Source organism: Gobius niger (assembly GCF_951799975.1).
Source record: "Gobius niger genome assembly, chromosome: 10".
Lineage (NCBI taxonomy): Eukaryota > Metazoa > Chordata > Actinopteri > Gobiiformes > Gobiidae > Gobius > Gobius niger.
In genome coordinates this window covers 7730320-7747791 of record NC_136861.1, presented here as the reverse complement: position 1 = coordinate 7747791, position 17472 = coordinate 7730320, and the positions used below count along the sequence as shown (strand labels likewise).

The 17472-nt window shown below is 43.9% G+C and overlaps 1 protein-coding gene across 1 annotated transcript; it reads left to right on the top strand.

Annotated features, from left to right (window-relative positions):
- Window positions 1-3042: 3042 nt before the first annotated feature.
- On the top strand, window positions 3043-17195 carry cbx2 (chromobox homolog 2 (Drosophila Pc class)). Its single transcript, XM_079564499.1, has 5 exons — window positions 3043-3194; window positions 3282-3325; window positions 13388-13453; window positions 13540-13609; window positions 16000-17195. The coding sequence occupies exons 1-5, from the start codon at window positions 3123-3125 to the stop codon at window positions 17155-17157; spliced, it is 1410 nt and encodes a 469-aa protein (XP_079420625.1). The 5' UTR covers window positions 3043-3122; the 3' UTR covers window positions 17158-17195.
- Window positions 17196-17472: the final 277 nt, after the last annotated feature.

Below are 17472 nucleotides of genomic sequence, written 5' to 3'. Positions count from 1 at the left end.
TAATGAAAACATAAAATGACATATCCTATTTATGTCCATAATCTACAGCAAAAGTTTCAAATTGACATCTCTAAATTTAAAATATTCCCCTATTCACCTGCTGTGTCTCGCATTAAAGTAAATGTTAAATCATGATGCTCTGTTGACGTCAGTTACGCCTCAACCAGGGAATTTTAACAAACTTTTTTCATCAATATCGCATAAAATGATTTCACCTTAAGGCTTAGATCATTTTTTGGTGACTGGAAGACGAGATATTAACCATAAACAAGGTCAAAACATCCACATTTACAATCTTCTGAAGTCTCATTCATCTCATTATAATATGACATCATATGAATGCAACCTATAGTAGATGTTTTCCTCCCGTACAAGTTCACACATGTGCTTTAGTCTTGTCCTACTTTGAGGCTCCATGTCCTTTTCCCGTTAAAAACAAATTATATAACTTCTATAGGCAGGTTACATAAGGCTAGACCTACTTCTTTGAATACAGTATTACACTTACACAATAAAAGTGAACAATAATAAAACTAGACCGGAAATTTAGTCGAATGCAACAGTATATCTATAACTGGTACTTGACATAAAAAGGTAAAGACTCTTATTCTTTCATTGAATTAAGCTGTATATGTATGGTGGCCTGGAAGGGACAACTCTGCAAATTTCTCAGTTACCCGCCTCTTTCAGGCTTCTATCAAGTGAAACAGGAGATGCGCCTACTTCCTGCCTGATCTTTCACAATAAAAGGGGTGAAAATATCAGTGAACATGTCTAGATTTTAGGGCCGCTGTAATGTTTTATAATTGTTACATGTAAAATGGTGTAGTCTGTGCATTTGGTTGTTACACCGGATGCCCTTCCGAGAACAAAACATGAAACACCAACAGCACCGTAGTCGCCCCCACATGGAGCAGGAGATGGAGATGTTAGGCTAATCAAAATACAAGCTACACTAGCTGTGGGGTTTAAGATAATGGTGCATTAAGGGGAAAACTACATTCTAGCGATGCCCAAGACAAACAGGTCGTCTCATGATCTGGAGGTCGGGGGTTCGAATCCCGCCTCCTGAAGTGAACACTGACGCTCTAAGGACAGATTGAAGAACTCTTTTGTCCCTCATGCCATCAGGCTTTATAACAGAGCACCTTCAGGGAGGAGCAGAGAGGTGTACTGTTTTGGTAGGTGTACTCGGGCCCATGCTGTGTCTGCAAATGAAGTCCCTAACGGATAAATAAAGTGAATTTGATTTGATTTGATTGAGAGGGAGGAGAGAGGGAAATGTCTTGAATATTGTCTTTCAATGCCATAACTTCTTTTGATGTATTCATTGCTTTTTAAAAAAAATGTGTTTTTGAACTTCTTAATTCTGTAGACCCTGTTCTGTTTGTGTGAATGTGAGCAGGAGACTAATGCACGATTTCCTTCGGGATCAACATTGCTGCCATTGTGTCCTTGGGCAAGACACTTCACCCTCCCTGACTCCAGTGTCTGCGTACACTGGGGTGTGAATGAAAGTGTGAATGGGTGAGTGGTGCCCATGCTTTGAGTGGATAGTGTGGGTGGAAAAGCGCTATATCAGTTGAGACCATAAGGAATAAAGTCAAATGGTCTCGAAACGATGACTCTACCAAAAGTATAAGAATGAGCTCCATACAGACAAAGAGTCGTCATACTGCACAAACAAAAAACAGCCACAGATAAAAAATGACAATGACAATAAGGGGTTGTAAAGGTTAGTAATGGACTGAGGACTTGACATGAAGGAGCAGCAGCTCTACTCTGAGCTCATGGGACGACAGTAGGAGAGTTTTGTGATTCCGAAAGTTCCAATATAAACCCGCAGCAACAACATCATACGCCCGCCCTTTGCTGATTGGTTTACTCCACTTCCTGTTTACGAAAGTACGTTCTGCTCTAGAAATGTAGCTGACGTAACGGTCACAGGACTCAATCGTTGGTCCAGCGGTGAGTCTGCATTAGGGGTGCCATGCCTTTAGTCCAACTATTAGTCCGAAATCTCTCTAACCCAGTTGTGTTGTGGATTAAGCAGCCATATACAACCACTGGCCCGAATTTAAGGTCAGTGGACTCTTGCCTGAACCTAATTTTGTTTTTCAACCCCTACTCAATGGGACATGAGACCAAAACCTCAAAGTGCTTCAGAGAGACCCCACAAGTAGGAACCCAGGGTGCTGAGGGTGCTGCAGAACTCCCTGGTGGCTAGTTTGTGCATTCCAGGTCATGTTCCCACTGCCCTTTCGATGAGGGTGCGCCCCGGGCTGGACTGGCAGATTAAATCAGCCCGGGACTTGTGGGTCAAGACCGGCCCTTAAAAAAAAAAAGTCATATTTAAAGCAATAGTTGACGTGATGAGAACTAAAACAGTATGAACTACGAATCGAGGACAATCGCTGCATGTTTCTGCTGAATTCAAGCTAAACCCTCACTCAAGCTAGCACTCAACACTTTAATCTTGTCGTTTACAACTTGATGTAACTTTTGTAAAATTAATTTTAAAATGTGCGTTACGTTAATGAGGTTACAATAAACGATTTCCTCTTATATTCACAATGTGAGGGGCATGAGTGTTATGTTCCAGAGGCCCATTGCTCATTAAACGAGATTATCTGGGAACCATAACTCAAGAAAGCGCCACCAGAAGGGTATAAAATGCGTCACATCCCTCCAGTGGAAGAATTGTGTAATTGCATCTATGTAATGATAGAAATTTCAATAGCTTCTGGCGCTATTTGTGGGCCGGCCCAAAAGTGCGTCGGCCCACCGGGAAAACTCCCTGTTCTCCCAATGGCCAGTCCAGCCCTGGGGTGCGCCCATCCATCCTGTCGATCTCACGCTCCCTCCGCCCGCCACTCGCGAACAAGTTGCTTCACCTTAAAAACATCGACAGCCTGCGTTACAGACTCACCGCGCGTGCGTAAAATAGCCATCATTTTATTGTGAAGGCCTGCCCGCGCACATCCTGCTCTCTCCCCTCCCTCCCGCTCTCTCCGCACTCTCCCCCCCGGCGCGCTCCCCGCTCCTCCTCCCCGCACGCCCCTTCGCTGCCCTCGGCCTCGTCTCCGCGCAGTCCCCGCTGAGCACACGCAGCCTTTAGCGCCATGGAGGAGCTGAGCGCGGTGGGAGAGCAGGTCTTCGACGCCGAGTGCATCCTCAACAAACGCCAGAAAAAGGTCCGCAAAGTCTCGCACGCATTTTCTCCCTCGCGATCCGCGGCCTTTTCCCTCCCCCGTGTTCACGCCGCGTCTCTTTTGTTGCAGGGGAAGTTGGAGTTCTTGGTGAAGTGGAGAGGATGGTCGGCCAAGTGAGTAGCCCCATTACCGAACAATGAAAACAACAACAACGTGACGCTTGTTGCTCGTAGTTTAGCCATTATTGCAACTCGTATTTCGCGTTTAAACAAAGCTGCAACAGAAAACGCGTGATCGGGTGCGTGTTTGCGAGGAGAAAGGTCAGTTTTGATCATTTATCCGCCCTCTTTTGTTCATTTCAAGCCAAATGATTGAAGTTAGCTGCGCTGCGCTACACGTTTATACGCGTACATAGACTATAAATCTACGATCACGCGTTTCCGAAAAATTCTGTCACTATTTTTATGTTTAATTGCGCTGTTGTTTGCATTGTGTCCATGATAGGCCTGAAAACACCCGGATTAAAGAGTTTAGTTTGCCTAATGTGCATGTTTTTGTTACATCTTGGCTAATTGCTTGCTGTTTGATTTGTCAACAATGCAGGAAAAACAATTCAGTGATGAAAAATGTCAACCTTCTCTGCAGATTCTGGCATGAATGTGCGAATAAGAAATGTATTACAGGTTTTCTTATGTCTGAGAGAGTTTTATGTGGAAATGAGTGAGCTTTTGTGTGGAAATAAATGACAAGAGTGCAATGGAAAGAGCCAGGTTTTACCTCTTAATCCCCACCTGAACCGAGCACGTTTTCTCCAGTTTGGCTTTACCCAAATCTAAAAGCTTAAAAAACAACAACATCAAATCAGGGACGAAAGCGATGATGAAAAGCGCAACCATAAAGTGACGAAAAGCAACAAAATGTGACGTAAATGCAGCAGAAGCGCGCCCAAGAGCGTCGGAAAAGCAACATAAAAGTGACAAAAAAAACAGTAAAGGGACTATACGGAGTTTAAAAATGTTTAAATTATGTATTTTCCTCCCCCTACATGTTCCAGCCTGCACTGTCACTAAAATAGTTGTTGCTTTGGGTCTGAAGTGCCGTCATGCACAAGCTTAATATAGAAGCTGCAGTTGCGTGTACGACCTGAGGTGGCAGTAGTGAGTTCAAAATGACCAACTTGCATCTAGTTCCTTTAACAAAAACATAATAATAATTAGGGTTTGGGACAAAATATCGGATCGCAATACTTTGTGGTGCAATACCAAGTATCGCAATACTTTATCAAGTATCGCAATACTTTCAATACTTGTGTTTGGAGGCATTTTTTATCATACACTCCTTTTTTCCCTGTAGCAGTTACAGCACTTTGTCACTTTTGTGTTAATGCACTTTTCAATCTAAAGACTTAAGCATTTGGTTTATAAACTTTGGACACATGACTTTTTAAGGTAAACATATCACTTGTTTTAATTACTTACTTACAATATGTATCGGATCGGCCCCTGGGTATCGTGATATGCATCGGATCGTGACAAAAGTGGATCGTCCCAGCCCTAATAATTACGCATTTTATTTGTGACACATTTTACATTTGAAGACAAACCTCAAAGTGCTTCAGAGAGTGAGAACAGTAATAAACAAGTCATGATCACTATTGTACGTCTTAGCTTTTAAATGAGGCATTACACTGTTGCTCTCCAGTCGAGAAGCTTTTAGATTTGTGTCAAGCCGAACTAGAGAAACTGCGCTCGGTTCAGGTGGGGGTTAAGAGGTGAAATGATATGACCAATTTCCAATCTTGCTGATCCTGTGTTTCTGTTTTGAAGTTTGATATTTATCCTGATAGTGTTGTGGTTGTTGTATGGCTAAGGAAAGTGTGAGCTTTTTGTCCCTCTGAGGCAGCTGTAGCCTGTCTCCATATGTTGCTCTCGGCGGTAAATTGGATTAGTAACATCTGCCTGTGTGTGGCAATTACAATTCTCATTATGAGCCTCGAAGCGCGGCCACTAAATACGCCAAAACAGCCACGTTTGTTTCGGCTCAACGAGATGTTGTTTCCCCGCGGCTTTGAATATTTTTAGTATTGTTTTACTTCCTGTTTGGAAATCGTATCAGGAAGTGGCAAAAGAGGCGAATATCCCGTGAACTGTTTTCCGCGCCAGAGTTTCCCGTTTAAAGGAGAGTATGGCCACTCTATTTTTGGATCTTAAAGGCAACTTTTTATATGAAACAAAAAGTTGATATCTGTGTGTTTTTGACTAAGTGTGTGTACGACTGGTTCATATGGTGACTTTACTCGTCTTTAGGATACTCCAGGATGACAAAACAATTGATCCTGGAGCGTCGTAGAGACCCCTGTGATCGAAAGTATAGGCGCTATACTAACCAGTCATACAGCCACATGGTCACTACAAGGCCAAATCAACCTTTTTTTTTCTTATAAAAAGTTGCATAATGCAGCTTTACAAATCAAAAAAGAAGAGTTAAGTGACATTTGTGCTCGCATTTCAGTGGACAGGGCTGTGAGAAAGTTCTATACCTGGAGATTAGGCAGAAACAGAAACTCCTATAGCTTTAAAATGACAGGTAGGATCTGTTCGAAAAGTGCTTAAAGGAGCTTTACCTGATTGTACAAAGAAACCCGGGTCACTCAAATTTCAAATTGATGTTTTCTGGTCCAAACTCAAACTTTCCTAATGCATTTACAACAAACTTCATCACAGGGACTGAGTTTAAACCAGGTTTCACAACTTTCAGGAGGAAAACTGTCACTTCACTGTAAAACCCTGCACTGTAAGACATTTTATGACTGTTTTAAAGGCTTTAAAACCAGTATTTTTTGGATAAATGTCTGCTTTTACCATATACTAAAGCACAAAACAAATTTTATTCCAATAACAGAAAATAAAAAATCACGATAGCTCCTTTAATCCTAAAAATGAAATACAATTAGACACAACTTATTTTAGCTTAAAAGTAAAGTGTTACGTTAGAAAAGTAGGGGGGGAAATGCACTGATGATAAATATTGAATCCAAAAATGTATCATTTATCTGCCATTTATTGAAGGATAAGGCGATAAAGACAGATCATTAATATGCACTGTCCCTTAAATAAATAAATAATGAATAATATAGTAATTATCGTGACTTGGACTCGGATTGTGCCATTTTTCCCTCACTCTTTCTCACATATTCCAACAAAATGTTTCCAACTTTTTCTTATAAACCTGACAATAGTTAATGGTAACCTGGAGCCTCGTCCCATCAACATGAGTAGTAACTAAAGCATAATGCTCTTGAGTTTAATGGACAAATATCCTGCCGATTCAGTGATTAGCCGTGTAATTGCGCGCTGTTCCAAACCAATCCCAGAGTAATCCACGTCGTGGGACACCTGCTCGCGCCGGGACGACTTTAGTTAATAAGCTCCTGTCCAGATTCGCGCCCCGACATCTGCCGCTCTCTTTCTGAGGACAGTATTGTGCCTGTGTTTAATCCCCAGTCAATGCAGCAGCCCGTGGTTTTGCCCGGGACCCCTTTGTACGGAGGCAGGAGGAGGGGGTGAAAGTGGTGGGCGGTGGGGGGTGGGGAGGGGTGGCGCCATTCAGGGGTCATTTATCCGAGCGCCTGGTCCAGGGCCCTCTCCAGCGCGGGGCCCCGGCCTGTCCCGCCTGACGCTGCCGGGGCCGCGGGCGCAGCTGGGACCTGTGGGCCGACACTCGGGCTTTGTTTTGGTAATGAGTTTGATTGGGGAGTGAATGGAGGCTGTGGCCACAGTTTGGGACGAGAATAAACACTTGAAAAAAAAAAAAGAACGCAAGGAGCCGGGGTTCAGCATCGCGGGACTGGGAGACACAAAATCTGTTCTGTGAGATTAGAAGAATATCTGTAACAGAGAAGTAGGGATGAACGACGCGGCAACAAGAATAGTGATTTTGGATTTTTTCAATTTGGTTTTTTGACATAGGGCCTCATTTCCTACTTTATCCAGAGTGTTGCTGATTTCTGGAGATATTTTTTTGTAATTCATGCAGTTCTTATGTTTGAAGAGTTTCGTGGCGCTAGGCTAATGCAAGGCTAGTGCATGTCTATGGTATCAGCTAGCCTGCATTAAAAACAGTCTGACCCGCTCCACAGAGCACCTGAGGCAAATCACTTATAACACCAGACTAAACATATTAATGTCTGTGTCGATAGAATCATTTTTGGAATATAACGGACCTTGCATCACATGAATGATCACATTTTGAGGGACTATTTTCTAGCAGATCACTCCGCCGCTGCGTAGCTTATACAACCACGAAGATGATGCTGCTCAAATATAAGTTATTTTAAATGCAAAATGGTTAAAATGATTCTATCAACACAGACATTTATATGGTTAGTCTGGTGTTATAAGTGATTTGACTCAGGTGCACTGTGGAGCGGGTCAGACTGTTTTTAATGCAGGCTAGCTGATACCATAGACATGCACTAGCCTTGCATTAGCCTAGCGCCACGAAACTCTTCAAACATAAGAACTGCTTGAATTACAAAAAAAATATCTCCAGAAATCAGCAACACTCTGGATAACTAAGAAATGAGGCCCTATGTCAAAAAATCCTGAAATATCCCTTTAACCTCTGACCCCCTGCCTTTACCGAGCACATTTTGTCAAGTTTGGCTTCACCTAAATAAAAAAAAAGCAACAAAGATATGACAAAAACATGATTAAAAAGCGATGGAAACGCAAATAAAGAGCCACAAAAAATGTACAAAAAACAGAAACCCTTCGAAAACCAGACAAAAAGGACGGAAACGCAACAAAAATGGCTCACATAAACACAGCAACAACACAAACTTTTAGATTCGGGTAAAGCCGAGCTGGAGAAAATGTGCTTGTGGGGGTAAGAGGTTAAATGATCAATAAATTAGGCCAGGAATGAGTTATGAGTTAAAACTTTGTCCGTGCACATTTTCTCCAGTTTGACTTTAACCAAATCTAAAAGCTCCTTGATCTGATTCTGGACTTCTAACAGTGGATTGTAATTTTGATCGTCCTTTTTTACTAATATGCTCAGTTTAGTCATTTCTTTATGTACTTAATAAGTTGTCAGTGTTTCACTCCATGACGTCGTGGCCTTTGAGGCTCCGCCCACAAACATGAGCTTGTTTTCTACCCCTGACATTCTTCAAACATTCCACTTCTTTGCGTCTCCTTTGCAGATGTTGTGTGTTGTTGTGAGGGGGAGTTGTTCTGTGAGGCGAGAAGTGTGGAGTTTTTGTTTTCAGTTTGGCCGCAGCATCTGTTTACTTGTTCGTCCAGGAAAGGCCTCATTTATTGTTTTTTTCTTTCCTTGATCGAGATTGTACTGATGCAATAAAAAAAAAAAAGTTAAGATGAATTACTGTATATATCGTGCCCACTATCGCCCCATTTCGACAGCACTAGACCAGTTCGGTTCACTTCAGACCGGTTCATTTAGGGGTGGGTGTTTGTGTCTTTAAGGTAAACTGGGGTCATTATGGGAGGGGCCAAGGTCATTCATATTCATGTGACAGGCAACAACCACAGCCTGATATCACTGAGCTTTAGTCCTGCACCTTTGTATCTGCTCCATGCGGACATTAGGGACGGCGCCTCTAGTGTTTGAACAGTTTTCAAGCGCCAGAGGAACAGTTATTGAGAAAAAAGAAATATCACAAAAATGCCCAAAACGAGTAAACCTATTCTCTTTAGTTAGGGAGATACGAGACCTCGCTCCTCTCTTTTGGGCAATAAGAAACAATGTATGGGAAAACTGTGCAAAATGAAACTTGAAAACGTGAGCAGTAGATACTGACATGAATATGAGGGAAAATATAATTTAATTGAATGATTTCACATCAAAATCAGGCATAAGCTGTGAGTGGAGATGGGGAAAAATGCCTATATTATCTGTGAACCAGTCATGATAGAACCTTGTGAAGAGAAAGAAACTTTGAATATGCAAGCTGACTATTGGCCTGACCAATCAGAGTGGTGACAAGCCCCCCTCCCCTTTCCCCCCCAAACCGGTCTAGTTTGCAAACCGGAGCGCTTTGGACCCCCCTTTGGGAGCGGAGCGGTTCACTTTTGGCTGTGGAAGCACCTTCAAAGAGCTCTGGTCCGCTCCGGTCTGGTCCTGGGGCCGAAATGGGGCTAATGACATCAAAAAATGGTATCACGATATCGATATGGCCTGCCCCCAGGGCCGGATTTAAGTAAAATGAGCCCCGGGCTTAAAGTTTCTTTCAGAGCCCCCTCGGATTTCTCTCTACAATGAAAGAATAAATGGATGATTTTTTTCAAATTTGAACATGCAGAAGTAACATCTTAAACAGTTTTTGTTTTGCCCCAAACTTGTTTCTAGCTCTCACAGTCCCTTTTGTGTATTCAAGTTGTTAAAATAATGTAATAATATGCACATTTAACACCCACATTTAACACCCATATACAGCACTGAGAGGTCACAAAGTAAAGTAGGGGCGCCAAGACAAATTCCGCTAATTTAGATTCGACTTCTATCATCCATTGCTCAATAAATCTTTAGGTGGCGACGATACAACAAGGTCTGTGTTTTGCTGTGTTTACGTTAAACATAAATGTATTCTACAACACCAAAAAATCAGGTCCCCCAGCTTTAATATAATGGCCCCAGTTTGAGCTCCGTGGCCCTCGCGGAAGAACCTGTGCTACTGCCAGACTGGTGGGGGGACTCATTTAAAAGGGGGGTCTGGGGTCCTCCCACAGAGATCTTTTATTTTAATGGTGCATTTTCAGGCATTTTAACATATTTTTTCCCAGTGCCAACTCAATGAATATGAATAAGACCTTCTTTAGACCTGGTTTAGTCCTGGTTTAGTCCTGGTTTAGTCCTGGTTTAGTGAGGGAGTATACAAAGAGAGAGAGGGAACTAGTTTACAGCATTTTTCTCCATATGCCCAGGGGCCCTTTAACCTGCTGGGCCCCTGTGAGCCCCTTAATAAATTCGGCCTTGTCCACCCCATACAGTATGCTTGTTTATCCGAGATCTTCGCCTGAGAAAATCCCCCATGAAAGTTTAACAGTTTTCTACAAAGTCATTTATGATGCTGAAGTCAACAGATATTCACACTTTTCACAGAAATACATTTGTGCTTCTGGTGACAACTGGCTCAGACTCTTGGAGAACTTGTAAAGTCCCGTCTGGTTTGGGAAAAGGAACATGGTCTCACTGTGTTTGTCAGTGAGTGGGCAGAGAACATTTCTGTGAGAGTAATTAGCATAAAGTTCATCTAAAGTTCTCAATAATATATCTGTATCTGTGAAGTGAAGCTCTTCCTCCTCTGCGTGTCCTGGCTCCTGTGTGGGTTTCCAGATGAGCCCGGGAGGAGAGCAGAGGGGAAGGTTGTTATGATGCCGGGTTCAGAAACTATTTGAAGAATGCAGCTCGGCGTCGTTCTGGTGAAATACGAGCGTCGGAGGCGGTTCACAGCTCCTCCTAAATCTGTGAGGGCATCGGAGTTAAAACAATGAAATAAAGTGGATTTACAAAGGCAGTGGAAGGACGTGAACAGGGTTGGTTGCAGAGGAGAAGGTCAGATAAAGCAGAGGTTTCACTACAGATTCCAAAGAAGTGGTCAAAAAAAGGAGACAATAATGACTTTTGCAGTTGGATGAAGAAACTGCAGCGTCTGTCACATCAATCAATCAATCAATCAATCATAATTTAGCGATAAGTAAGTAAGTAATCTTTTTATATAGTGCTTTTCACAGACAGAGGTCACAAAGTGCTTTACAGTGGAGAGCAACTAAAACAGTAAAAGACAGTAAAAAAATGCATTCAAAGAGGCAGCTCTATTTGCTCTCAAAAGCCTTTTTGAACAGATTAATCTTAAGTTGCTTTTTAAAGGTCTCCACAGAATCGAGGGAACGCAAAGACAGAGGAATTTCATTCCAGAGACGGGGCGCGACGGCTTTAAAGGACCTGTGTCCTCGGGTTTTGTAAAAGGTCCGAGGAACCATAAGCAGGTTTTGACATGAAGACCTCAGACTCCGAGCTGAAGTGTAGGGCTGGATTTGGTCAGTGATGTAAACTGGAGCCCTGAAAGTCAGAACCAGGATTTTAAAGTTAACTCTGGAGGCAACAGGAAGCCAGTGGAGAGACTTTAGAACAGGAGTAATATGGGTTCTCCTGTTGGTGCGGGTCAGGAGCCTCGCTGCAGAGTTTTGAACATACTGTAGGCGGGTCAGCTCCTTTTTATTCAGGCAGGTGAACAGGCTGTTGCAATAGTCCAACCGCGACAACACAAGATCATGAATAATAGTCTCCAGCTCCAGCAAATGAAAGAAACAGTTCTTTAATAATTTTCTCGAATGCTGCGCTAGAGACATGTCTTCATCAAAGGTTACTCCAAGGTTTCTTAAACTGGTCTTGACTGACACACTCAGGTCTCCCAGGTGTTGTTTAATACCTGGGATGACATGTTTAACTGGAGACTGTTCTCACTCAGCCAGAACTTCAGGACTTCACAGGTCTTGAACGAGCAGTACAGTTGTGTGTCATCCACAAACAGGTGATAAGACACATCACTGAACCTCTGGATTACCTGTCCAAGAGGGAGGATGTACAATATAAACAAGAGTGGCCCTAGGACTGAGCCCTGCGGAGCACCCCAGGATAGTTCGGCTGACCTCGACATGATGTGTTTGGCAAACACACAGAAGTTCCTCCCTAAATCACTCCAGTACAGGACCCGATATTCCCCCCCAGATCCCGCAGCCGTTTTATCATGATGCCGTGGTCAACCGTGTGAAAGGCCGAGGACAGGTCTAACAGAACCAGTACGGTACATCTTCCTGAGTCCGCAGACATCAGTATGTCATAACATTTCTTCATCTTGTTTTTATCCTTTTTGTCTAGGCTTTATAAAATCAAAAACACGTATTCTACATCTTCAGAAAAATGTCTAGACATTGTGTCAGTCTCATGTCCGTTATTGCCACAAACATGTTTTAAAATCCAAGTATCAGCGTAAAATTGAGTGTGGTGGTGCAGAGGTAAGAGTTCTGGCCTGACAGCGAGAATGGAGGTCCCGGGTTCGATTCCCGGGCAATAGGCGTTTTCCCACCGCAGGAACTTGTTGTACTTCATTGTGCTCTTTAAAGGAATAGGCCACCGTTTTTACATACTGAGATATGTTCTTACCTCACTTTAGCCGAGTTAATATATCCCCGTCTGGTCTTTGTCCGTGTGCTCTGCCAGGCAAACGGAGCACATACGCAGCCTCTCCCACATGTCACATAGCTCCGAAAAAGCTCACGATAGAAGCTACCAAGCTCTTCCACGTGTTCCCTATTTAAATAAAGTTACGTGAAGTGTTTTCATGCGAAGTATATTTACACAGAAATGTAACGTGTCGATTTTATAAGCAAATAAAAAGGGGGACTATATTGTGAGGCGTAATGATACGAGGAGCACAGCGTCCGCGTAGTAACTCCTAAAGACTTCCCCCCGCTCACTTCCGTCAATAACCTTTAGGAGTTACTGCGCAGACGTTTTACTCCTCGTATCATTACGCCTCACAATATAGTCCCCCTTTTTATTTGCTTATAAAATCGACATGTTACATTTCTGTGTAAATATACTTCGCATGAAAACACTTCACGTAACTTTATTTAAATAGGGAACACGTGGAAGAGCTTGGTAGCTTCTATCGTGAGCTTTTTTGGAGCTATGTGACATGTGGGAGAAGCTGCGTATGTGCTCCGTTTGCCTGACAGAGCGCACGGACAAAGACCAGACGGGGATATATTAACTCGACTAAAGTGAGGTAAGAACATATTTTAGTATGTAAAAACGGTGGCCTATTCCTTTAAGTACCAGGCCCTCTTTTGATCACTTCCAACAAGGGACTGTTGTATTGGGCTGCTTTTGGAGGAACTGCTTCAGCTCATGGGGTCTCCAAGTACATTTCCTTGGGGGCCAAACTGTAGTGTATTGCCGGGGTCCATAAACAAAAACTCCAGTAAAATATGTTTTAATTGGAAAAATACTATTGAGGAAACTTTCAGTAAACGAATAATAATGAGCCTGACGGGGTCGTAGCCTCGGCTTTCACTTGAGGAGAATTGAGATTGGGCCTTGACCGTTCCTGTAGTTTCATGGGTAATATCTTCCGTCTTTCCCTCCACTCTCACTGTGAACCTCTTTCTCCTGCTCCCATCGTATCTGACAGTTGTTCTCCGTCTCAGGCACAACAGCTGGGAGCCTCAAGAAAACATCCTGGACCCGCGGCTGCTGGCGGCGTTCAAGAAGAAGTGAGAGCATTCTGCCGCACCACCAACAAACCCTCTCAGCGTTTCCTAAACTGAGCCGTCACTGATCGCCGTTGTGTTTCTCACAGGGAGCAGGAGAAGGAGATGCTTCTGAGAAACCGAGGGAAGAGGCCCAGAGGACGTCCGCGGAAACTGCTCGTGAGTTACAAGCCGTTTCTTCCTCATGTCCTTTTATAAGTGTAGTAGATTATTTACTGTAGCCAACAGAGCTGCCTTGGCCTCTTCTGACCCACTAACAGGTGCTCCACTGAGTCATCTCGATATCGTTCTGAGGAGAGGAATGAGTGCAGTCTCAACCACAAAAACTGTCAAATTTAACAGACATGACACCTGCAAAACGCTCTTGCTTGCACCTCCCCCAGGCTTCCTCAGTTCAAAGACGAGCAAAACAAAACTGTCTTATCAACAACAGCTGTTCCTATTGGATCGCTGCTTTGAGAATTAAAATAAAACGTATCCTAACACACAATGCACGACACGAGAACTGCAACGATCTAGTGCAGCATTTAAATGAGGCGCTTCACTGAGCACTGAGAGGTGAAAATCTGTGAATCTGAAACCACAGAGAGCGAGTGGAGAGCAGGGCTGCAAGATATGAGAGCAGCTTTAGTACTCGATGCTGCAATATTTATTTTTCATTAAACCATTTCGACACATTACGATCCATTAAATGTAATAAAATATCTAAAGAACGAGGTGAATGATGACAAATTCAAGACTAAAACTGATGTAGTTTTAGGCTGTGTTGGAAAGTAAATGTTTCAGTCTCTGTCAGGTGGATCCTGGGTAGAGATCGACTGATATGGCTGTTTTGTAATATCAGCAATCATCTGATATGGCGGTAAAAGGCAAATATATCTCAGGAATCGAAAGTGATAAAGACTCAGCCTTTTCTGCATTGGAACGAGCTCAGTTCGAGCCTCCAAATCAATGGTCCACAAAGTGCACCCAGGTGGCCAAATGCGGCCCTCAAGCTTCTCCTTGAATTAGCACACGGCACCAGATGGTACTTTTTAGGGCTGCGCGATATTGAAGTAACTTCTGATATGCGATACGGTGGTAAAATATCGCAATAATGATATTATTGCGGTATTTTACTTAACCATCTCAGCACATGTTCCATTGACAGTTTTTCAGCAGAAGTCGTCAAAAACACAAAATCTGGATCAAAACAAGGGTAAAATTGTTTATTTTTGGTTGGGACGGTGCGTGTTAATGAACATACCTGGGACTCATACATGTAAACACGCCACGCCGGATTGAAATCTCCTTAAGTCAAATCTACTTAAATTGAAGGACCTAATCAATTAGGTGATGTTCAAAGCTAAAAATGATCTATTACCAGCAATTATTCAGGATTTCTCTTGACAGCAGGAGGAAGGGTATAGATTAAAGGGGCACATGAATTTCAAAACTCCAGTTGTCTGATCCACAAGGATGAGTTTCTGCCTTGCTGTTTGCGGAGCAAAACTTTGGAACAGCTTGAATGTGTCACTCAGGCAATGTACCACAGTTTGACAATTTAAATCTATGTATAAAACATGGTCTTCACAAACTACAGAGCTGGAAGTTAATTATAGTTTAACAATAATTTAAACAATCAGTGACATTATTGTCGCTGGACTTTTATGGCCGTAATGTGTGTGTTACGGAAAGATATTCATATTTTTGAATTTTAGAATTTTCTTCTTCTTCTGCACCTGTAAAACCTGTTTTTGTTTTGCAAAAACGAAGTTAAATACAATCTTAGACGTACAAATACTTTCACCAAGCAATACGTCCGTACTACAGCAAAGCAAATGTTTATCTCACGGTGTGGAGTAGACCTATGGAACGACCTGGATCAGGAAAGGAAGAGTAGTGCTTCCTTAGAGCAATTCAAAGTTAGGTTCAAGCAGGATTTACTGCATCAATACGCTGGAAAAGAGAGCTAAACGATATTCAAGAAGTGAGAACAACATTCTCTGATGGGCTATGTACATTAATATTTATATTGCTGTATACATACACTGGATGCACGTTTAGTTGACATGCTTTCGAAACCTTACTATGGTAACTAACTGTAAATGTTTACCTTTAACTATGTCAATTTGGAAGGGGGTAGGCGTATACAAGCACCTTGCCTCTGCCTACTCCTTTGGGCATCTTACCTGTTAGTTTGTTTGCTTGTTTTGTCATGTCATCTGCTGAATACTCAGCTGCTCAAATAAAAAGAAAAAGAAGAAAAGAAGAAGAAATATTGAGTAGAAAGGGGATGGGACTAAATAAGGTCACACTTCAACCCACTCCTTTTCAAACAAATGCTTTGTATTGTTAAATATACCAATACTGCTTAAACGTGTAGAGGCTTCTGCAAAAACATGAAAATCACCAGTTTCTTTTGCGTTTTTATTGAAACTTGTGTTCCTGGTTCCAGCGACTGGGCACAAATTGTAAAGTGAATGTGTGTCTTGGAACTCATAACTATCATTTCTGTTGACGTAGTCGAAGACAAAACATCCTTATCTTTATTTTTCTTGTGATTCCAGGAGAACATTCCTGAGACGCCCAAATCCAGCAGCTCGTCAGGCTCCGGCTCTGGCTCCTCCTCCTCGTCTGACTCCTCCTCCTCCTGCTCCTCCTCCTCTTCATCTGAGGATGAAGACGAGGCGGAGCTGAACCAGCAGCCGCCCCCGATCCGGACCCTGCACCCCGTCCCGCAGAAAAAGGCCCAGATCGTCATGGCCAAACCGGAGCCGCCCCGGAAGCGCGGGAGGAGGCCCATGCCACCCGAGCTGAGGGAGTACCACAACAAGGCCAAGAGGCCGCTGAAGGAGCTGGACGTCCCGGGCGCCATCAAGAAACCCGTGCACCCGGCGAGCTTCACGTTCATGGGCTTCCACCGCAGCAGCGTCACGGGCCTGAGCAGGAGCCCCGCGGGGCAAAGCGGGGGCGCGGCCAAGTCGGCGCCGCCGCAGAGCAACCCCAAAGCGGCGCAGAACAAAAGCGACGCCAAGGCTACGGCGAACAGCGGCCCGAGCCTGGAGATGAAAACCCCGGCTGCGGCGAAGTCGAAAGGAGTCGCCGCTTTGAATCTGAACACGATCAAGCACCAGGGGACGACGCAGCACACGCTAAGCCCGCCCAACGTGGCGAAGAAACCGCAAACCGCCGGCTTGCAAAGGACACCAAGCGGGAAAGCCGTAAGCGCCTTGCCGTCCAAAAACGGGCCGCCGGGAGCGCAGGGGGCGAATCTGCAAAACGCCAAAGCTAAAGACGCGCACACGAACGGGATCATGCAAACGTCCGGGCTCAAGAGTCCGCTCGCCCCGATCCGGAAGACTCAGAACCAGGACGCCATGTCGCCCAAAAGCCCCGCCCCCGCCGCCGCCAACCCGCGGCAGGAAAAGGCGGCGAAAGACCTGGCGGAGCTGAAGACCGCCCCCTCGAGGAGCGCGGTGCTCAAAGCCGGCGGCGAGGCTTCGAAGGACGGGAAGAAGGTGAACGAGCTGAGCGCCGGCGAGGACGGGAGCTGCTCCGACTCCGACCCGGACTTCGGGAGCCAGGTGGTGCCGAGCGGCGAGTGGAAACCGCCGCGGAGCCTGATCGAGCACGTGTTCGTCACCGACGTCACGGCCAACCTGGTCACGGTGACGGTGAAGGAGTCGCCGACCAGTGTGGGCTTTTTCAGCATTCGGAACTACTGAGGTTTTTTTGGAAAGGTCAACGCTGCAGGAAAAGAAAAGGACATTTACAGCAGTTACAATGGCTCAAATGTAGAGTATTTATCTTGTATAACCTAAAATATTTGCAATTGGACTAAAAAAAAAGAAAAATGTCTCATGGAAATTTCCAGGAAAGAGCCGCACAGTGAGAAAAATGATTCTATTTGACACTTTTTTTTTTGCAGTGAAAGATGGCGACAGGAATGGGGGGAAAAAAAACAACTTTGCTCTTCTTTTAGTAAAACCGTTGTTAGTAAAAGGACTATTATTTATTTGTTTTTTAAAGTGTATGAGTGA

Bases quoted from the DNA above. Each gene is read 5' to 3' on its own strand.
- cbx2 (XM_079564499.1), top strand. From the start codon at position 3,123: ATGGAGGAGCTGAGCGCGGTGGGAGAGCAGGTCTTCGACGCCGAGTGC. The intron at 13,454-13,539 runs GTGAGAGCATTC...TGTTTCTCACAG, and splicing joins CTGGCGGCGTTCAAGAAGAA to GGAGCAGGAGAAGGAGATGC. The intron at 13,610-15,999 runs GTGAGTTACAAG...TTGTGATTCCAG, and splicing joins GACGTCCGCGGAAACTGCTC to GAGAACATTCCTGAGACGCC.